This window comes from Salvelinus sp. IW2-2015, linkage group LG20 (genome assembly GCF_002910315.2).
Source record: "Salvelinus sp. IW2-2015 linkage group LG20, ASM291031v2, whole genome shotgun sequence".
Lineage (NCBI taxonomy): Eukaryota > Metazoa > Chordata > Actinopteri > Salmoniformes > Salmonidae > Salvelinus > Salvelinus sp. IW2-2015.
This window is the reverse complement of record NC_036860.1, coordinates 25,003,018-25,026,802: the sequence shown is the minus strand read 5'-3', so window position 1 is coordinate 25,026,802 and position 23,785 is coordinate 25,003,018. Positions and strand designations below refer to the sequence as shown.

Below are 23,785 nucleotides of genomic sequence, written 5' to 3'. Positions count from 1 at the left end.
ATTGAGTACTTTGTGTAGGTTTATTACAACAACAAAACAAATCATCAAAAAGAGAGGAGGACCAAGGCACTCTTCATATAATTAATTAAAATGCCTTTATTAGTATGGCATGTTCAATTGAAACAAAGTTCTTTAAAAAATGACGCGGTTCGGCTGCATGGCCTTTGTCAGTTTGTCAGGGAGTACAAAAAAATCACAACAAAATAAATTTTAATCCTACTGTCACGGAACAAAATGTGAACAAATCCATGGTGGGGTGAATAATTATGATACCCACTATAGCTTCAATGACCAACTGTCTGTGACCCTGTTCAAGTACAGACTATCAAAAAAATATCCTTGGTGTTTCATTCAACTCACCTCTCCTTCTCCTTTGGCAGCAAAGTAGTTCTTTTCAGCCACATCCACCAGCTTGATGAGGTTACATGGCAGTGGTGCCCCCACATGACCTAGAGTTAGTCATCAAAATAAGGACAAATATAAGCAAAAATCGAGTTTACAGACAGCACTAACTGATGTCTTCATTTGTTTGATTCAAGTCATTACACAGTAAACTGGCTGCCACTGAAAAGTATGGAATACAGTTTAATGCCCCAAAAAAGCATATATTAAGCTGAAAATACAAAAACGTAGCCCTCTTGTTTATTTTCCAATACCTAACACACAGGTGTCAAACTCATTCCACGGAGGGCCTCGCGCTGTCATTCATGTCCACTGTATATAGACTTTATTTTTTTCTATTGTGTTATTGACTGTACGCTTGTTTATACCATGTGTAACTAACTCTGTGTTGTTGTTTGTGTCGCACTGCTTTGCTTTATCTTGGCCAGGTCGCAGTTGTAAATGAGAACTTGTTCTCAACTAGCTTACCTGGTTAAATAAAGGTGAAATAAAATATAAATAAAATAGTGTCTACAGGTTTTTGATCCTCCCTTGTACTTGATTGATGAATTAAGGTCACTAATTAGTAAGGAACTCCCCACACCTGGTTGTCTAGGGCTTAATTGAAAGGAAAAACCTGCAGACACTAGGCACTCCATGGAATATTCAACATGTATTCTATAGTAATGGTTTTACATCTATTATATCAACTGCAGTTGAAATATGCTCACCTTATCTTTCCAATTGTTTAACTGTTTCCTTTTCTGGTATTTTACCACTGTCAACTGTGTTTATTTTCAGCAAACTTAACATGTGTAAATATTTGTATGAACATAACAAGAATCAACAACTGAGACATAAACTGAACAAGTTCCACAGACATGTGTCTAACAGAAATTGAATAATGTGTCCCTTAACAAAGGGCATCTCCTCCTCATGGACTGCACCAGATTTGCCAGTTCTTGCTGTGAGATGTTACCCCACTCTTCCACCAAGGCACCTGCAATTTCCCGGACATATCTGGGGGGAATGGCCCTAGCCCTCACCCTCCGATCCAAGAGGTCCCAGACGTGCTCAATGGGATTGAGATCCGAGCTCTTCGCTGGCCATGGCAGAACACTGACATTCCTGTCTTGCAGGAAATCACGTACAGAACGAGCAGTATGGCTGGTGGCATTGTCATGCTGGAGGATCATGTCAGGATGAGCCTGCAGGAAGGGTACCACATGAGGGAGGAGGTTGTCTTCCCTGTAACGCACAGCGTTGAGATTGCCTGCAATGACACCAAGCTCAGTCCGATGATGCTGTGACACACCGTCCCAGACCATGGCGGACCCTCCACCTTCAAATCGGTCCCGCTCCAGAGTACAGGCCTCGGTGTAATGCTCATTCCTTCGACGATAAACGCGAATCCGACTATCACCCCTGGTGAGACAAAACCGCGACTTGTCAGTGAAGAGCACTTTTTGCCAGTCCTGTCTGGTCGAGCGACGGTGGTTTTGTGCCCATAGGCGAAGTTGTTGCCGGCGATATCTGGTGAGAACCTGCCTTACAACAGGTCTACAAGTCCTCAGTCCACCCTCTCTCAGCCTATTGCGGACAGTCTGACCACTGATGGAGGGATTGTGCGTTCCTGGTGTAACTCGGGCAGTTGTTGCTATCCTGTACCTGTCCCGCAGGTGTGATGTTCGGATGTACCAATCCTGTGCAGGTGTTGTTACACATGGTCTGCCACTGTGAGGATGATCAGCTGTCCGTCCTGTCTCCCTGTAGCGCTGTCTTAGGCGTCTCACAGTACGGGCATTGCAATTTATTGCCCTGGCCACATCTGCAGTCCTTATGCCTCCTTGCAGCATGCCTAAGGCACGTTCAGACAGATGATTAGGGACCCTGGGCATCTTTATTTTGGTGTTTTTCAGAGTCAGTGGATAGGCCTCTTTAGTGTCCCAAGTTTTCATAACAGTGACCTTAATTGCCTACCATCTGTAAGCTGTTAGTGTCTTAACGATCGTTCCACAGGTGCATGTTCATTAATTTCATTCCTTCTATTTCCTTGACTTGAGAACCCAAGCCACCCTCTTCTTTCCTAGCTGAACTCATGAGGTTGGTGGTCACCAAATACTACTTGAAGTTTGATGATGCCTACTTCCTGCAGTGTAGCATGACCGCCATGGGCACAAGGATGGCAACCAACTTCACTAAACTGCACCTCGGATAAGTGGAAAAAAGTTCATTCTAAACGAGACCAACTCTTTTTTTGAGAACCTGATTGTTTGGACATGCTACATTGATTACATGTTTGTAACATGTTTGTTGTCTACAAGGTTAACCTAAACTTCATGGTGTCCTTTCACCAATTTCTGAATTTCATTACAGGACACCTGCGAGGGAGGTCTGGACTTCCTGGACGTAGGCGTCACCAAAACCGGTACCTCCCTCATCTATTCAGAACGAGCACCGACAAACAACTTCCTCCATGCTCAAAGTTAACAACATAGGGTCAGAGCTTCTGCTTCCGTCAATGTGCATTCAACAGAAGATTACAGATTTAGAGCAAAGGGCTACAATCACACATGGATAAACCAAGCTGAAAGTAAACTCGTGGAAATTCCTATAGCACAGCTACTGGGCAAGCCCTAGACCTAGATCCTCCATCCAAATGGTCACTACCTCCATCCAAATGGTCACTACCTCCATCCAAATGGTCACTACCTACACCGAGCAAAGTCCAGAACTTTTAGGCATCATCAAAACACTTTGGCATATTCTCTGCTTAGACCCAGCTCTAGGCAATACATTTCAGCAGCCTCCCACGCCGCTTAACATTGCGCTAAAAACATTTAAGACAATGTTGTCCGATCCGATGTCAGCCAAAGCACAAGACCAGCATCCTGCCAATTCCTCCCGGCAACTACACGTGTGGGAATTGTACCCAATGCCAGTAATACCAAACGTATGATAAGTTTCCTGCACCCCAGATCGGATCGTGACCCCAAGTTCAAAGGTACCATCAACTGCAATTCTCGCAGTGTGATCTATGTGATTTGCTGCCTGTGCAACTTATTTAACGTAGGCGAGACCTCAAGGAAGTTGCGCACTAGAATGTGTGAGCGCCGAAGTGCCATTCGAAGTGATGACCCCAACAGCACAGCTCTGTTTAAAAATGAGAGGACACTCGCTTTGTGAGTTATTTTGGAATTGAACTAGTTAGCAAAAACAAACGCTGTAGCGACGTTGACAAACACCGACAGCCCAGAGAGATGTTCTAGATCAATCCCTTAGATACTTTAGTCCCCAGAGGTCTTAACCTAGAGAAGGACTTTAGTATGTTATTGGGAATGACCCCCCCCCCCCCTTAAACAAAGTGATACTTTGGCTATTGGAGGCATTTGTACTTCATATACATTCATGAGAAAAGCTCACTAGCGCGCTATTGTTAGAACCAGTTAGTCCTTTTTGCTTTTGATGTTCTCCCTAGTTTTGTTTAACCCTCATTTTCCCCCCCTCAAAACCAAACATTTTCTATAGTCGTGGTTCTACATCAATTATATTTACTGCAGTTGAAATATGCTCCCCTTCCAATTTACTGTTTGCTGTTCTGTATTTTACCACTAGGTGGAGACCTTGACCACAGTACCCCTCACCCTGTATAGTCTCCCCTCTTGTTAGCACCACCGGTTGAAGAGTTTTCTACCTAATTGGGAAAGGGATACCTAGTCAGTTGTACAACTGAATGCATTCAGCTGAAATGTGTCTTCCGCATTTAACCCAACCCCTCTGAATCAGGTTGCCTTAATCGACATCCACGTCTTCTGCGCCCGGGGAGCAATGGGTTAACTGCCTTGCTTCAGCACCACCCCCAACATCGACATACTGTATGTGAAAATTACGCATTTCTAGGTTTTGGAGTAAAAAAGAGACACCATTTCCAATGACATCATTGGTGTGCGTCGTGATTTTAGTAGGCATTGCCTACTGATTGGTCGATGTCATTGGAAATACTTATCTTGCTCTCGTTTTTTACTACAAAACATAGAAACGTACCACTTTCACATGTTGATGTTATGGATGGGACACGAGCTATATTACTTTTACAACATCTGAGCCACAACATTATTTTGTGGAAATAGGCAATACTTCGTGTGGTTTGACAATCAGGCCTGCACAATAGTTGAAGTCATACGTCTATCCACACTTGCTAAACATTTAAAAAAAACGCATGGCACAAAACCAAAGACCAATTCTCGGGCATTTGACGATCTTGACTTGTCATTCCTTGTCACACCCCTGATTCAGTTTTGTCTGATGTCGTTTCACACATTCAGTTGCCTGATCCAAACTAACACTGAGCTAGCCCACTGATTAGGTACTGTAAGAGCACAGGGCCTTATTATGAGCGTGAACTGATTCGCTTTTTGAATAACATGATCCACTCCTGCCCTGTGAAGAAAGGATCTATCTGCTGGTAACCGCAACAGCCTCGTGAAATAATAAGAGGCAGACAGGAGACGATTGACATCCGCGTTCGAAAATGGCTCCCTGTTCCCTATGTAGTGCATGGTTTAAAGTAGTGCACTATATAGGGAATACGGTTCCGTTTGGGACGCACAGAGGGTTTAATGGGTTGATGTCTGGGTTAGGCGTTTCAGTTCCTTTAACAACCATTAAACCACAAGTACTGCAGCTCATTACTTTCCCAGTGTAACCTTTGGCCATGGCTGTTTCACCGACGTAATAAAGTGCATACGTTATCATACAGCAACTACGAACCTGTTGTAAAACACAGAACAACAACATGGTGCGTGGGTAAATACTGTATGTGATCCACAGGCCTTTGACCCCAATCTGGTCAGGTCTACCGACACGTCACCCCTGTTCTCAAACGTTACAGAGGGGAAATGGTTGTGGTCCTATTTGGGCGTCCGAGCGGCACGCTGCAGAAAGGTGGCACCTGCATCCCATAGCCACAGAGCTCAAAACCTAAAACCTCAAAGGTTGTGTGAGGCTGAAAGCATGTGACTCTGACTAATAACACTATCTCCCGAGGGGTGATCTCCCGAGGGGTCATATGATAATGTGTTCCCAACACGCAGCATGTTATCTCTGTGTGATTTTGTTTCCACTATAGTCAAATTGGAGACTTTCACCCAGTGGTGCAGGATAAGGTGTTTATATTTTACAGAAAACAAATGAACATCGGACTTTCAGCATGCTTATTAGGAAGGGCACTCAACATGCTTGGCACTGACACAAATGACTGATGATTGGCTGAAAGAAATTGATAGTAAGAAGATTGTGGGAGCTGTTTTGTTAGACTAGAATAGAACACAGAGGGTTTTCTTTATTGGAAGACTCTCTCATGTAAATTCTGTTGAGAGTGGTGTACCGCAGGTCAGCCGACTTTGGACATGATTGTTTTCTGTTTTTACGAATGACCTTGCACTGACCTTGAATAAAGCCTGTGTGTCTATGTACGCTGACGACTCATCAGTATACACGTCGGCTGCAACAGTAAAATGAATAACTAAGACATTTAACATAGAGCTCCAGTCAATTTTAGAATGGTAACTAGCAATAGGCTGGTGTAAAATATCTCAAAAACCAAAAGCATCATTTCTGGGACAAATCACTCGCTCAACGCTAAACCTCGTTTATATCTATTATTGAAAAATGTTGCTATTGAGCAAGTTGAGGAGACTAAACTGCTGGGTGTAACCCTAGATGGAAAGCTGTCATGGTCAAAACATATAGACTAAACATGGTTGCTCCAATGGGAAGAGGTGTGTGCACGATAGGGCGTTGTTCTGCCTTCTTGACATCTCAGTCGACCAGACATGGAGGGAAAGTGTCAGTAACAGGCATGTCAGTCCCTCCTGGCTCAAAGTTGAGGAGAGATTGACTGCATCACTATTGGTCTTTGTGCGAGGTATTGATGTGTTGAAGGTACCGAACTGTCTGTTCAAGCAGTTGGCACAAAGTTTGGACACTCATCGGTACAACACAAGACATGCAACCAGAGGTCTCTTCACAGTCCCCAGGTCCAGAACAGAGGCTGGGAAATGCACAGTATTAAATAGAGCCATGACTACATGGTTCTCTCTGCCACTCCAGGTAACTCAAGCTAGCAATAAAACCATTTTCAAAAAACAGATAAAAGAACACCTTACTGCACAAAGAGGACTGTTAAGAGCCATTTTATATATCTTGTATTGTAATTTACACTGTACTATGTACTAGACCTAGATATTGTGTGTATGTACTGGTATGTACTGATATGTAGGCTATGTGTGACATTTTCAATGTATGTATTTTTGTCCTTGACTAATAATGTCCTGTACTATGTATTATGTCATGTTTCATGTGGACCTCAGGAAGAGTAGCTGATGTTTTTGCAGCAGCTAATGGGGATCCTAATAAATACCAAATACAGGCGTCGGTTAGAACTGACTGTAAGCTGCTGTCATCCAGCAGGAATGTGCAGCTGGAACTCAGTCGTGGTCTCAACTTACTGTTGCGAGTTAGAATAGTAGAATACACAAGGTGCAATTTAGAAATGTGGCTGTGCATCAGCAGGTGATCTCTTCTGTCAGTCACTGATAGTCAGTTAATAAGCCCATGTCAGCTAAATTTTTTTAGATTGCTAAATTAGTTTAGCGGTCAACTTTCTAAACTTGTTATCATGGTCGAATTACTGTCCGGGGCAGCCTCCATTGATTTTGCTAGTCTCACTCAGATATCATATAAAAAAACTGCAAACATTTCTCTCTACCCAATGGAAAAATCTGAAGAATTGCAGGAAATTAGCTGTAAAACAGCTAATTTTCCTCTCTGCCACAAGGCAAAAAGTGTAGTAAGGTTGCAGCAAACTTGGCGACTCTCAACTCGTGGGTTGCGACCCAATTTTGGTTGCAGGAGGATTTGAATAGGTTGCGGGTCATTTGAGTAATTTATTTTTATGGAAAAATACTCAAGTCTGAACTTAAACAAGTAAAAGCAGCTAGAAAGTGTGTAAATAAATATAACTGAACCTACATTTTTTAAATAATTTAATCACAGTTTTTTAATATAAAGTTACAGTTTTAGCAGTGCTATTTAGCAGACTTGGTTTATTTAACGGTCTCAAACCAGGGAGCTTATTAACATTCTACATCAAGAATACGGGCAAAATCTAATTATTGACAATTTAAAAAGTGGGAATAATTTTCCAGATTGCATTTTGGCCCCCCAAAAATTGGGATGCGAATATTGGGTAGCGACTGAGACAAGCTGGTTCAACATGAGTCCCGAAGCACAACCTGTTGAGAACCACTGCTTCATACCCCATGATAAAAATGTGTTAGAATTGGGGGGGGGGGGCCAAGATGGGGGGCCACTAAAATGTTTGAATTTTTTGTTGCCCTCACCCCCATCAAAGTTGCCCATCCCTGCCGTAGAGGTATTCTTGCTCCCTGGCCTACAGTAGGGGTGTGTCCCAAACGGCTCTCTTCATGTGCACTACGTTTGTCCAGGGCCCGATTCCCTATATAGTGCACTTCTTTTGACCATGGCCCATAGGGTTCTGGTCAAAAGTAATGCACTATATAGGGAATAAGGTGCCATTTGGGATGCGTCCCATATTATAAGGTTTGTTGGGTGAAGTGGGAGTGGAGCATCTGGAGAAGAAGAGGAGAGGGAAGATAAGCTAACCTGAGGTCCAGTCTCCAGGAGTGGTGAAAGTACAACCAGCAGTACACTCCGTCTGGCCATACGCCTCATACACCTACAGCCAGCAAGGATAGACAGCATGTTAGGAGGTTGTGATTTGTGTGGTTTGTCTGTGTGCACACATGCTCAGGTGTTTGTGTATGTGTGCCTTCTTGTGTGTGTCTGTTTGTGTGGGTTTAAGCACTCATACATGTTTGTGTGTGTGTGTGTGTGTGTGTGTGTGTGTGTGTCACTCACCTGACAACCCAGTGCTGCCCTGAGAAATCCCAGTACGGTGGGGGAGGCCGGAGCAGCTCCAGTTACAATCATACGTAACCTCCCACCCAGGCTGGCCTGCCAACAGAACACAATATTATCACAACCCAAACTCCAACAACACACCAAACATTGAGTCTTTCTTGGAATACAGTGGATTCTGCCTGCCAAAGGGTCACACTGGGGACATACACAGGGCGTATTCCCCCTTTATTGTCTGAACACACACACAGCACACATCTATGTATCACTCTTCACATCCGTCCGTCCCTCCGTCCATCCATCCATCAACCGTGTCAGGCCACTCATAGGAAGGAGAGGACAAGAGGAGGAGGTGAGGTGGATACCTGTATCTTACTGAAGAATATCTTATCCCACAGGCTGTCCATGCGGATGATCCCACGGCTGACCTCTGACCCTTTTCTCTTGGCTGCAAAGTTCAGCAGCCAGCGCTTCAATGGGGTGTTGGCCTGGCTGAAGATCTGTGGAACACACACACACACACACACACACACACACACACACACACACACACACACACACACACACACACACACACACACACACACACACACACACACACACACACACACACACACACACACACACACACACACACACACACACACACACACACACACACACGAGAGAGAGGGTGAGTTGATATAAGATATGGAGAATGAGGGGAAGTGTGTGCGTCTATGCGTGCGCATGTGTGGGTAGGTGGTTCTCTCACCTTGTCGTACATGCGGTTGAGCAATCGAGGCACCACAGGGAAGATGGTGGGCCGTAAGGCCTTCATGTCATCAGACAGCAGGCGGATGTCACCTTGGAAAAAGCCGATCCGGCCACCGTGACAATACACCACAGACTGGGGAAATAGAGAGAAAGAAGACAAAACAGTGACCGTTGATTCAAAAAGTACTTATTGCATTCAGTTGGGGAGAGTGGGGTAAGTTGAGCCAAAGGGATAAGTAGAGCCACCCTTGTTTCTAGGAAACCATACACAAAATTAATAATTTGAGTCCGTGGAGGAAGAAACCACATGGAAAAAGTGGTAAGCAAGTTAGGACCTAAAAACATTTTCACCAAGTCAAATGAATTTATTGTGTTAGCGGTTTCATGATGCTTGTATGTAAACCAAAGTAGATCATTTCAAGATTGTTCTATACATCTCTATAAGCTTCAATATGAGGTCCTAAACCTAGCATGAAAGTGCATCCTTGTAGCTGTGTGGGATAATATAGTCAAAATGTTTGTGTAACGGATGTGAAATGGCTAGCTAGTTAGCGGGTACGCGCTAGTAGCGTTTCAATCAGTTACGTCACTTGCTCTGAAACCTATTAGTAGTGTTGCCCCTTGCTCCACAAAGGCCGCGGCTTTTGTGGAGCGATGGGTAACGACGCTTCGTGGGTGACTGTTGTTGATGTGTGCAGAGGGTCCCTGGTTCGCGCCCGTGTCGGGGCGAGGGGACGGTTTAAAGTTATACTGTTACATTTGCTTTGGGTTAAGTTGAGCTAATGGTTAAGCATATGGCAAGTTAAGAAAACTGAAGTGTTTTCTTCCCACGTGTAATGCAAGGCATTATAGCTGGGATATGAGGTAACAACAGGGCCTGGCCTATGTTAAAAGTGATTTAAAAAAGTACAAAACTGTAATGTTTACATGAATTCTGATTATTTCCAGGAATGCGCAACATCCTGAAATATATGTAGATATTTTTGTTGGAAAGAATATTATAAACGCAACATGCAACAATTTCATTGTATTTACTGAGTTAGTTCATATGAGGAAATCAGTCAATTTAAATAAATTCATTAGGCCCTAATCTATGGATTTCACATGACTGGGAATACAGATATGCATCTGTTGGTCACAGATATGCATCTGTTGGTCACAGATATGCATCTGTTGGTCACAGATACCTTTAAAAAATGGGCCTCACAATGAGCCTCAAGATCTCGTTACGGTATTTCTGTGCATTCAAATTGCCATCAATAAAATGCAATTGTGTTCGTTGTCCGTAGCTTATGCCTCCCATATACCATAACCCCACGGCCACCATGGGGCACTCTGTTCACAAAGTTGACATCAGCAAACCGCTCGTCCACACGACGCCATAGACGTGGTTTGCAGTTGTGAGGCCGGTTGGACGTACTGCTAAATTCTCTGAAACGACGTTGGGGGTGGTTTATGGTAGAGAAATTAACATTACATTCTGTGGCAACAGCTCTGGTAGACATTCCTGCAGTCAACATGCCAATTGCACGCTCCCTCAAAACTTAAGACATCTGTGACATTGTGTTGTGTGACAAAACTGCACATTTTAGAGTGGCCTTTTATTGTCCCCAGCACAAGTTGCACCTGTGTAATGATCATGCTGTTTAATCATATTATTGATATGCCACACCTGTCAGGTGGATGGATTATTTTGACAAAGGAAAAATGCTCACTAACAGGGATGTAAACAAATTTGTGCACAAAATTTGAGAAAAAAGCTTGTGCGCATGAAACATTTCTGGGATCCTTTATTTCAGCTCATGAAACATGAAACACTTTACATGTTTATATTTTTGTTCAGTGTACAGTATATTTCCCTTGACGGAGTGATGCTGAATGTATTTTTTTTAATAACATGATACTTGGTTACAGAGCAATTAAATAGAGCAATTGAATAGCCCAATGAATAGTGTGAGCATTGTGTACTTTTTTGGCCAAGTTGTTTCAGATTTGTTTATACACTTTAGAAGTACCTTTTTATCCTTCCTAAAAACCAAATGGCTGATAGTAACTTATAACCTCCACACTCCTCTCTGTTTCTTAACAATTAGACATTTGGTTAAAAGGGGATCTGACCTAATACATGGTCATGGTTAGAAGGGATACAGCTTTTATCAAATAAACGTCAAAAGTGGAAATGTTTAGCATTTTAGCTAACCCTAACCCCTTGTCTAACCTTAAGCTAATTCTCCTAACCTGCTATGTTAATTCTCCTAACCTGCTACTCCCTTCTAGCCATGACCCTAATTCAATCCCATCTTTGGAACATTTCCTACTTTGGAGGAAAGGCTCTGCAGGGACCGCCTTTTCTCTTCTTCTCCGTGTTGACAGACGTGATTTGCATAATAAGACTGCAGCACCCTGGCAGGTATCATAACACTGCATGTGGCATAAATGTTTTATTGTCACATCTACCGGATGGCTGCAGTGAAATGTGTTGTTTTATAGGGTCAACCATAGCAGTACTTCATCCCTGGAGCAATTATGGTTAAGTGCCAAGCTCAAGTGCACATCGACAGATTTTTCACCTTATCGGCTCGGGTGTTTAATCCAGCGACCTTTCGGTTACTGGCCCAACGCTCTAAGCGCCAGGCCACCTGCTGCCCTAGGAATATCACAACATAGGCATAGCCTACTCACGGAGTTCTACACAGAACATAGGGTGTTCCTCCTTCTGAGGATTAACTCGTGGGTATCTGCATTGCTGCATAGAAGTCCCACGCACTAACACTGTCTGGGTGTGTGTCTTCTCGTGAACGTGAAGCACATGTCTGAGAGGTGGTTTCCTGTGTTTGTCCACAGCTACAGGAAACAACAGACCAAGCTTGTGGTCCAAATGGCTCCCTATTCCCTTTGTAGTGCGATATATAACATAGGGTGCCAATTGGGACTCAAGTTTCCTGTAGCTGTGAGAAACGGATGAAATAAAGCACACACCCGTAACTGTATGAGCCAGCTTTTACAGAGGCAGCAGATAGGGTATCAGTAAAGAGCTGACTGGCTATGGCAAAGTTAACATCCCAGATAGCAAGGTTAATTGCGGCCGAGGACCAGGGCAATTGCCAAGATCCTTCAGGTCTGGAAACGCACGCACACACACACACACACACCAACTATAATAATACAACTCAAAGCCTTGTGTGGACTTTGTTTGGGACATTACCTCAATGAGTCTCTCAAACATGTGAGCCAAAGGCAGGAAGGAGATGAGAACATCGTCTTGGTTTGGGAATATGACTTTCTGTGGCACGCCAGACAAGCATGGGGGAGAGAAGCGGTGGTTAGACAGGTTCAGAACCATTTGTTTCCCACCACTAAACTGTCAAATATGATACTAATGAGAAACATAAATGAAAAATAAAAAAATAAATAAACAAAAAATAAATACATCTGTGTCTTATTGTCCCATGTAAGATATTGGACTTGAAGCAATTTAGTGAGCCTTGCCTCTAATAGAGTTACAGAAATGGGAGAAAAGTACCTACTAAAGATAAATGCAAGGCAAATTTCCCCAAAGAAAGGGTCTGTGACACCATAGTCTGTTTGAACTCACATCTGTGACTTTGAGGAAGCCTGAGAAATCAGCCACTACATTCCCGTGTGTCAGCATGACTCCCTTTGGGTTTCCTACGGAGGAGGGATTCAGAAAAAACTCAATGAACTTCTCCCCCTATAGCTGCTCTCAACAATGAGCATTAGCTCTGTCCCAAATGGTACACGATTCCCTTTATAGTGCACTACTGGTCAAAAGTAGTGCACTATATAGAGAAAAGGGTGCCGCATACAGTATCAATCCATGGAAAACAACCAAGGTAGATATACACTGAACAAAGATATTAACGCAAAATGCAACAATTTCTGAGATTTTACTGAGTTACAGTTCATATAAGAAAATCAGTCAATTGAAATAAATGCATTAGGCCCTAATCTATGGATTTCACATGACTGGGAATACAGATATGCATCTGTTGGTCAAAGATACCTTAAAAAAAGGTAGGGATGTGGATCAGAAAACCAGTCAGTATCTTGTGTGACCACTATTTGCCTCATTTAGCGCAGCACATCTCCTTCGCATAGAGTTCACATCTCCTTCGCATAGAGTTCACATCTCCTTCGCATAGAGTTCACATCTCCTTCGCATAGAGGCAAGACGGAGCTGCTCTTCCTCCCGGGGAAGGACTGCCCGTTCCATGATCTCGCCATCACGGTTGACAACTCCTTGTGTCCTCCTCCGCACGAGTGCTAAGGAACCTGCGGCTGATCCTGGACAACACCCTGTCGTTCTCAACTAACATCAAGGCGTGACCCTTCCTGAGGTTCATGCTCTACAACATTCGCAGAGTACGACCCTGCCTCACGCAGGAAGCGGCGCACTCCTAATCCAGCACTTGTCATCTCCCGTCTGGATTACTGCAACTCGCTTGTGCTGGGCTCCCTGCCTGGCCATTAAACCCCTACAACTCATCCAGAACGCCGCAGCCCGTCTGGTGTTAACTTTCCCAAGTTCTCTCAACGTCACCCCGCTCCTCCGCTCTCTCCACTGGCTTCCTGTTGAAGCTCGCATCCGCAACAAGACCATGGTGCTTGCCTACGGAGCTGTAGGAACCGCACCTCCGCTACCTTCAGGCTCTGATAACAGCCCTTACACCCAAACAAGGGCACTGCGTTCATCCACCTCTGGCCTGCTCGCCTCCCTACCTCTGAGGAAGTACAGTTCCCGCTCAGCGCAGTCAAAACTGTTCGCTGCTCTGGCACCCCAATGGTGGAACAAACTCCCTCACGACCCCAGGTCAGCGGAGTCAATCACCACCTTCCGGAGACACCTGAAACCCCACCTCTTTAAGGAATACCTAGGATAGGATAAAGTAATCCTTCTAAACCCCCTCCCCCCTTAAAAGAGTTAGATGCACTATTGTAAAGTGGTTGTTCCACTGGATATCATAAGGTGAATGCACCAATTTGTAAGTCGCTCTGGATAAGAGCGTCTGCTAAATGACTTAAATGTAAATGTAAATGTAATAGAGTTCACATCTCCTTCGCATAGAGTTCACATCTCCTTCGCATAGATCAAGCTGTTGATTGTGGCCTGTGGAATATTGTCCCACTCCTCTTCAATGGCTGTGCGAAGTTGCTGGATATTGGCAGGAACTGGAATACTCTGTTGTACGCGTCGATCCAGAGCATCCCAAACATGCTCAATGGGTGACATGTCTGTTGAGTATGCAAGCCATGGAAAAACTGGGACATTTTAAGCTTCCAGGAATTGTGTACAGATACTTGCGACATGGCATGCTGAAACATGAAATGATGGCGGCGGATGAATGACACGACAATGGGCCTCAGGATCTCGTTACGGTATCTCTGTGCATTCAAATTGCCATTGTAAAAATGCAATTGTATTTGTTGTCTGTAGCTTATGCCTGCCCATACCATAACCCCACCGCCCCCATGGGGCACTCTGTTCACAACGTCGACATCAGCAAACCGCTCACTGTCTGCCATCTCCCGGTACAGTTGAAACCGGGATTCATCCGTGAAGAGCACACTTCTCCATCGTGCCAGTGGCCATTGAAGGTGAGCATTTGCCCACAGTTTGTGCAGAAATCCTTCAGTTGTGCAAACCCACAGTTTCATCAGCTGTCCGGGTGGTTGGTCTCAGACGATCCCGCAGGTAAAGAAGACGGACGTGGAGGTTCTGGGCTGGTGTGGTTACACATGGTCTGCGGTTTTCAGGCCGGTTGGACGTACTGCCAAATTCTCTAAAACGACGTTGGAGGCGGCTTATGGTAAAGAACTTAACTTTAAATTCTCTGGCAAACGCTCTGGTGGACATTTCTGAAGTCAGCATGCCAATTACATGGATGGATTATCTTGGCAAAGGACAAATGCTCAAAAACAGGGATGTAAACAAATGTGTGCACAACATTTGAGAGAAATAAGATTTGTGCTTATGGAACATTTCTGGGATCATTTATTTCAGCTCATGAAACATGGGACCAACAATTTACATATCGCGTTTATATTTTTGTTCAGTGTATATGGAAAAACAAACAGTTAGCTATTAGCAGCCTAGGAACTAACAGAACAATAATATTGTGCCACCTGTTTTTTCAAATTACACATTCACTTTAAAAAATATATGTATTTGCCATGGTGGAAAATGCCTGAGTTATACCACCCTGTAACAACTTTTGGAACACACACTCAGAGACAGACCACAGGAGATAAGAGGGCATCAGCAGAGACATCCACCAGGGGGAAACAGGCTTCAGGCTAATGGAAGTTACACTGAAAGACCAACAGGTGGCACTCTTTCCACTACTGCAGTGGGCCGCTTCGCTGCCTGTGACTAAAGCTGTGGTTTACACCCTCGTCTGGAAATATCGGGATTCTCCTAATCTTACTCCTGATCTTCTTTGTGACTGTGTTTGTGGCCAGACTGTAATAACAGGTTAAGATTCCAGACAACTCCTCTTTTATGTCTAAATGTCTTTCCCTCAGAAGTCTAACAGTGTTAGGAGCCCTACCATGACCATACTATTAACTCTGACACATGGCATTGGCCCTGGTCTGAAATGGTCGGGTGGGGGGGGGGGGGGGGTGGTCTCTTCCTGTTAATAATATCTCACGCACAATGAGAGAAGCAATAGACACACGCCACCACTGTGATAATACACATTAACACTGTGATAATACACATTAACACTGTGATATTACACATTAACACTGCGATAATACACATTAACACTGCATTCAGCTTGAAAGAATAAGCCCCTTTGGGGTGTCTGGTGGCTGGTGGGTGGATGACCATACCTGTGGTACCACTGGTGAAGCACACGATGGACAGGTCTTCTGGTGTAGGTGGCTGTGGGGGAACAAACGTTCAGTCAGGATATAGCCCTGAAGGAGATCTTTAACACATTGACATCATCTTTAGACAATAATCACCATCACAATGGCCCATCTCTGGCATTTTAAGCAAGGTGTGACTGTAGAGAAGACAGCAAAGAGAGATAAAGTAATGACTCAAGTAGTGTTTTCAGGGTGACTTACTACTTTAATTGAGTCCTTTTCTATTAAGGTACCTTTACTTTTACTCGAGTCAAGTAGGACTGACAATTGGGGACTTTTTCCACCATTGAAGAACACAAGCACTCAAAGTGCTCTTTGAGATCAAAGGTACGTATTTCAAGCAGCGGTTACTACGGGGAAAAGACAACTAAAGAATGTTCGCAAGACCTTATGTCTGCTGTGTGATCTCAATTCTTACATAATAGCACACATAGTTCAGTGCTCCATATGGCGATCAAAGGAAACCAATTGGTTTGTACTCGAAAATAACAAATGTTCGATGGAGAAAAAGTAAACATATTCAAATACTCTCTCCGCAAACACAAATAGGTCTAGGCGGAAGAACTGTCACCAGGCCAGAGATATGTAGTCTGCAATATATCCAAAACAAAACATAGTCAACACGACACTGATGTCTTCCTGCATTCTGCCTGTTATTACAGGGACAGACAATATCCATCTCAAGGCTATTCGAAGATGCTAATTTGTGTTCTGTGCTCCCTAACCACAAAGTTGCATCATGCACTGTTCTCCAGTATGTGAGATTAGACAATAATTACAGAGAGACAAGATTACAGCGAAGACCTCGATGTGAACTTTTCTCAACTAATTAATTATTTCCCTAGCTGGGTAGGTTATGACTGTGTGGATGTGATGCAGCTAATGATACAGAGATGCTTACTCAGTCAAACAATCAAACCAGACATACAGACTGCACTTACCATGGGATTTCTATGCTTCTCTCTGCCCAGTGCCTAGATGGGACGACAGCATGCAAAGAAGCACAACACCTTGTGTTAAATAATCATTAGAAGAATCATAAAATACAATTTACAGCCATGATGAAGTAGAGGGGCTTGAATATCTGAACAACTGTAATGTCCCAACAAAAGAGAGGCTTGCATAGTTTCACGCTGGAATAATTTTGTTATAAAAAGTGCATGCCGAAGCAGTCCTCAACTGGCAACTTCATTTAAACAGTACACGCAAAACACCAGTCTCAACGTCAACGGTGAAGAGGTGACTCCGGGATGCTGTCCTTCTAGGCAGAATTCCTCTGTCCAGTGTCTATGTTCTTTTGCCCATCTTAATCTTTTCTTTTTATTGGCCAGTCTGAGAGATGTCTTTTTCTTTGCAAACTAAATGTCAGGGGTGTTTACGTTTCTATCTTTACCGCTTCTGAACCATGATGATGTAACCGATCTTTGCCTCATATTTCTGAAGATCTCGTACAATGCTGTGTACCTCTCCCTTCACAGAACAGCGCAAACTGGCCCTAACCAGAATAGAAAGAGGAGTGGGAGGCCCCGGTGCACAACTGAGCAAGAGAACAAGTACATTAGAGTGTCTAGTTTGAGAAACAGACGCTTCACAAGTCCTCAACTGGCAGCTTCATTAAATAGTACCTGCAAAACACCAGTCTCAACATCAACAGTGAAGAGGCGACTCCGGGATGCTGGCCTTCTAGGCAGAGTTCCTCTGTCCAGTGTCTGTGTTCTTTTGCCCATCTTAATCTTTTCTTTTTATTGGCTAGTCTGAGATATTGCTTTATCTTTGCAACTCTGCCTAGAAGGCCAGCATCCCGGAGTCGCCTCTTCACTCTTAGGTGTAGGCAGGGCTATAATTATGTGTAGGCAGGGCTATAATTAAATAAGTAAACTGGGGTATGACTAAATAGTTAATCAGGGTGATAGACGTTCTATCAAATAGACGTTCTATTAAAATGTATTGCAGTGAGATTATTTATTTATTTTGGGATATGAAATCCGAGTATGTCCACCTCACCGTCGGACCATTTTATTGGTAAACTACACAGTAATATAAAAGTTTAATTTTTTTTAGATCCAATACGTAATATGGTGCACTTATCATCATTCGATTTTAATCCAGAGAGATTAGAAAAAATATCTAGATCCTCTATGAGGCTGTGCAGGGATCCAAATTGTGGATTTAAAAGACAACATGAATCGTCATCGTACAATGACACATTTGTTTTCTAGCCCTGGATTTCTAGCCCTTTGATATTATTGCTGGATCTGATTTTAATAGCTAACATTTCGATGGCCATAATAAATAGATATGCCAACAACCTTGTTTCACTCCTTTTGACAATGTAAAACTTTCTGAGAAAGTACTTTCTCATACCTTTAACCCATTGTACAAAATTAAATTCCAATTGTACTTTATCAAAGGGATTTTCAAAGTCATCTATGAATACCAGGCCTGGTTTCCCCGATTGTTCATAGTGTTCCCTTGTTTCCTGTACTTGTTTTATATAATCTCCAATGTAATGTCCATGTAAAAAACCTGTCTGAATAGGACGAATAATATCTGACAATACCTTTGTAATTCTACGCGTTATGCATTTTGCTAGGCTTTGAAGTGTAAGGTCTCTCCAGTTTTTTAGGTGTACTGGATCTTTATATTTACCACCTGGGTCCTGTTTCAGTAATAGTGAAATCAAATCTTCTTGCTGAGTATATAATAGTCTACCATTTTTGTAGGAGTGGTTAAAACACAGTAATAATGGACCTTTGAGTACATCGAAAAATATTTGCTATACCTCAACTGGTATGCCATCCAGCCCTGGAGTTTTCCCAGACTTGAAGGCTTTAATTGCATCTAGAAGTTCTTTGTCTGTAATTAGGCCTTCACTTGACTCTTTCTGTATTGCTGTTAATTTTACACTATTAATGGAAAAAAAATCCTTACAATTAACTTCAGTTAGTGGAGATGGAGAAGACTGAAATGAAAACATATGCTTAAAGCACTTTGCCTCCTCTTTCAAAATATAGTTTGGTGAATCATCTTTATATTCTTAGGCTAATCTTTATAGTTGCTGCCATATTTTAGCCACTAGCCAGTTCCTGTAAAAAAGAATGTAACTCCCAACTTGAGTTTTGCATTGGGGAAAAGAACAATCTGTGTTTTAACCACATATAGGCACTACTAACTGCTATTTTGCATCTCAATGATCATGCAAGTACCGCACGAGTAGGCTACCTAGCTGTTCCACCTCTGGCCAGCCGAACGTTCTAGGCAACCCGAGCATGTGTATCCAGACCGGTAAACAAAGTCTGATAATGGGCGAGCTTGTTTTGCATCGCCTGGCACCCGGTGAGGTATTATTCCTCACATCGTTTGTCAACTACTACTTTCGGCTGCCTACTATTTCCAATGATAATGTTCATAATTATGCTGCCATATCGTAGCGGGTGTTGCTTTAGTGTACAACATAAAGTTTCTCCCTTCATGCCAAGGAGGCGGAAGCGGCAGCGGAGCAGTGGGAACACTGAGCAGAAGCTAAGTAGGCAGCAGAGTGGGTAGCAGCTAGGTAAAGAAAAAAATACTGCACCTGCGCAGAAATCTGTATCAATAGCCACAAAATCCGGAACTGTAGCCACTCCGTAAAGTACATTAGCTGGGCTGAGTCCCCTCTCCCTCCCTATCTGAGGTCCCTCCCTCCCATCTCCATCTGCCCCTACTCTCCCCACTCCCTCCCTCCTCTCTCCCTACCCTCTTACACTACTCCCCCATCCCCCCTGCCCCCTTACACTCTCCCTACGTACCTCAACGTCTTGCATGGACTGGACGATAACCCCGCAGCCTTCCCCCTGCTCCAGCAGGGCAGGCTCAAAGGGGTCCATGAGGATGATCCTCTTCAGCCCGGGGGTGTCCTGCCTCTCCACGTTACCCAGCAGCACCTGGGCCTTCTCAGGCTTGTCGCAGATCACTGTGATGATGTCGGCTGAAAGACAGCACACGAGATCCTTTTGTAACAACTAGAACACACATACATGATCCAATCAGCTAGTAAACACACAGCTAACTAACTACTGCTCTACAAACAGATTGCCCTTCCACGGCCTTGGAGCAGAGACAAATCCTGTTGGGGCACTGGGCCAAAACCAACGCACTATGTCACTGAGGGGCAATTGGAAATGATGAATAACATGATGAAAGTGAGTTAATGTTATCTGTCTGACTAGTGTGAGGATGGAAAGCCCTGAGGTCATGGGAGAAAGAAGGAGAATGTAACGACAGATCTCAAGACCTGCTCCCTCCCAAACCCACTGAGCTGAGCTCATTACCTGCAGCATAAGGCGAAGGTGAGCCCTTGCCTGATTCCTGTGAGTGAGTATGCAGAGTTAAGGGGATTGTGTAACTTAAACACGACCAAACACAATTCTCTGGTCAAGGTAAAACTGTTATTCAGGAAGGGAAGGCTGAGTGTCAAAGTTTTTGATCTTTTCAGACACATCTATAGGTAGTATGTGTTTCATGACATCGCCAACGCAACTTGATCAAGAAAATAATTAAAAGAACTGGGCCATGAAACCAAAAGGAACATTCTAAGATCTATTGGTTTGGGCGAATAGAGTAGACAGCAGTACACTTACAGCAAGTTTCAGTCCCAAATGGCTCCCTGTTCCCTGTGTAGTGCACTACTTTTGACCAGGGCCCATAGGTGAACAGTGTAGGGAATAGGGTGCCACTTGGGACACACACCTCAGAAAGCTGCTAGTCTTACCAGTGTTAATGATGTACCGTATGGCATCAGGCCCTAGTGTGTCATACAGAGGCACCACCACCATAGAGTAGGTGTAGCAGGCCAGCTCCGAAATGATCCACTGCAAGTACAGACAGACAGGTCAAGAGGAGGTCAGCCTCGCCATAAAGAGAATAAAAAAGCCTCTACATGAGCAGTCGGGGCTGTTAGACTGTACGTCACGTCAAAACATTTGTGAATCAGATGTCATCCCAAATGGCACCCTATTCCCTATATAGTGCATTATGTGGAGAATAGGGTGCCATTTGAGACGCACACACAGTGTCTCGCCGTGATGATGACCTCACCTCTGGCCTGTTCTGTGCAAACACTCCGATGAACTGATCTGGGCTCGGCGTGCAGCCCTGGCTTAGCAGCCCCGACCCCAAGTGCTCCGCCCGGGTCGTGACCTGGAAGTGAAAAATAAATAGCAGCTGAGCATATTGGGAAACGAGAAATATGCCAGTATAAAAGAGAAACATACTATCCTCTGTTCAATTCTCATGATGTCATAGATTCAAATTTGGAGCAGAATCCATCCAGCTGCAGCATTCCAATGCTGAAGCGTTTATAAGCCTCCTAAATAAATCCCTTTCAGTAACATCGAGGAGAAAATACTATTAAAGAATTCCATACACAGAATGCTGAAAATGAATTCCTCACTTCTGATTGTGTTTGGAAGCCAAAATCCCTTCAAATGTGTGTGTAAAAAGGACAGTATTTCAGTAGTTGTACAGAAAGCTTTAGTGTAAATCAACTTCAAATTCAACTCTGTGTTACTACAGAGGTTTGAGTAGTAGCAGACGTCTCTCCTTGAGGTAGGGGAGACTGTAAACTGAACCTGTGGATCTGTCGAGACGCCATATGCCACACCTCCAAATGCAATACAAACCACAAGGAGTGAGTTACACACAGAGCTATAGATTACACTAGCCCTATGAAGGAATAGACCACACAGAGCCTGTATGCAAAGCAGAGAGCTGCTCTTGTGCTTCAGTGTTCTGTACAAAAGGTAGTTCTACTGTGTGCTTACCTCTTTATAAGACAGCCACTTGTAAGGCTGGTCGGGTAGCCGGGAGCCTAAACAAGGTCCATCACCTAGAGACAATACAACAACAGGATGAGTCAGGGGGGAAAAACGAAAACACAGAAACCCCCAAACGATCACATGAAAACACAGAAGTTCTTGACTGACACCTATGTTGTATCGCATGTACAGTACATTTTGATTCCGCTATCTATTCCTTTTATTTTGTTCTCTTCAGCAATCTCTTCACTGTGTACTAACAATAACATGACTGTTGGACCTCAGCATTGGTCATTCAGCCCATTCAGAACCAGATATAGAGAGATACTATCTACTTTATATACGGTCTAGTCTGTCTGCAGTTTAACTTTAGGCCTCACACACTAATTCCCACACGCTCGGTTGACATGATAACCTAGATGGCACTTTTTCACTCACACAGACAGACCACACAGGCAGGCCACCATCACTTTGTCGGACCACAATGTCAATGTCTGGGTATATTACTCAGACCACATGCACACAAAAAAAACATGTTTGTGTGCATGTACCGTATGTGACATTCATGCAGACACTGTGGTCTGAGTAAGTGCTAGTGTGTGTGCATGTGTGCACACATGCTGTCTGTCTGTCTGCGACTGTGTCTGCACATGTAAGAGTATGTGTGTTTGTGTGTGTGTGCGCGCGCGTGTGCATGCGTGCGTGCGTGCGTGCGTGCGTGGGTGTGTGCGTGCGTGCGTGTGTGTGTGTGCTTGTGTGTACACACCGGCTATGTGGAGGCCTCTCTGGAACACCTCGTACATGGTCTTGGCATCCTCATGGTAGTGTGCCAGCAGCTTATTGGGGCTGTCCCCCAGCATGGACCTGCGACCCCCATCTTCATGCTAGAGACCGACAGGGGGAGATAGACACAATGAGGCTAGGGAACACACACACACACACACACACAGACACACACCAAAGTAAAAACATTACTATTTCTGAATGTGGTCCAAATATACAGTAGGTTCGATGACCAAAATGTTACCCTTTATTCTCTTACTTACGTGAGGATGTGATGATGTGTGTATGAGGGTAAATGGAGTGGGTGTAACAGTGGTATTGTGTTAACCCTCAGGTAAACCTCTGTGGGGTTTTATGTCTTAGTCAGCCCCCTTTGTTGTGTGCTGCCCTGGTGCCCAGAGCCTATATTCACAAAGTGTCTCAGATTGCTGGTCTAGGATCAGGTACATCCTGTATTATTCCTTATGATCTAAAAGGCAAAACTGACCCGAGATCAGCACACCTTCTCTGAGACACTTTGTGAATACGGGCCGAGGTGGAGTATCGCATCCAGAGGAGGCTGATGGGAGGAGCTATATGAGGACCGGCTCATTGTAACAGCTGTAATGGAATACATGGAATGGTACGAAACACATCAAACGCTTGGAAAGAACGTTTGACTCCATTCCAGCCATTACACTGAGCCAGTCATCCTATAGCTCCTCCCACCAGCCTCCTCTGATCGCATCGTATCTCTGGCTTACCAGCACTTCCTCAGACTGGTGCCGGAGGTTGCAGGGAGAAGAGATGGCGCGTGGCCGTGTGGCCAGCCAGTAGGCCAGCACAGCAGTCAGAGCACCAATTCCCACCAGCGTGGAGGTGGGCAGGGAGCGGAAGAACTGGGTTAACTCGTCCAGCTCAGGCAGCCGTAGATTGCTCATTAGCTCCTGGGCCTGCATCCTCTCTATCAGGGTGGAACTCAACTCGGGGGTGGGAGGGGGGGGGGGGGGGGGGGGACAGAAGGGTCGAGAGGAGAGTAAGTGAAAAGGAAAGGCAGAGAGAGTCGTCCAGGTCCTGAGGCAGCAAAGCATCCCCAAACCATCACACTACCACCACCATGCTGGACCTTTGGTATTACTGTGGAATGCAGTGTTTGGTTTTTGCCAGGCATTATGGGACTCATCTGTCCATAGAACATTCTTCCAAGAGTCTTGATGATCATCCAGGTGCTTCCAGGTGAATTTTTGGCAAACTTG

At 44.2% G+C, this 23,785-nt stretch overlaps 1 protein-coding gene across 1 annotated transcript in view; it reads right to left on the bottom strand.

Annotated features, from left to right (window-relative positions):
- The window catches only part of LOC111981303 (long-chain-fatty-acid--CoA ligase 6-like), a 29,314-nt gene extending 5,805 nt beyond the window's left edge, over nt 1-23,509 (bottom strand). The window contains 15 exon segments of the mRNA XM_024012520.2: nt 361-449; nt 8,068-8,140; nt 8,323-8,418; nt 8,688-8,822; nt 9,077-9,211; nt 12,284-12,361; nt 12,674-12,747; nt 15,934-15,985; nt 16,914-16,946; nt 19,761-19,939; nt 20,723-20,822; nt 21,049-21,150; nt 21,774-21,838; nt 22,534-22,651; nt 23,294-23,509. Coding sequence (XP_023868288.2) covers nt 361-449; nt 8,068-8,140; nt 8,323-8,418; nt 8,688-8,822; nt 9,077-9,211; nt 12,284-12,361; nt 12,674-12,747; nt 15,934-15,985; nt 16,914-16,946; nt 19,761-19,939; nt 20,723-20,822; nt 21,049-21,150; nt 21,774-21,838; nt 22,534-22,651; nt 23,294-23,488 — 1,524 coding nt within the window. The 5' untranslated portion in view covers nt 23,489-23,509.
- Between the last annotated feature and the right edge of the window lie 276 nt (nt 23,510-23,785).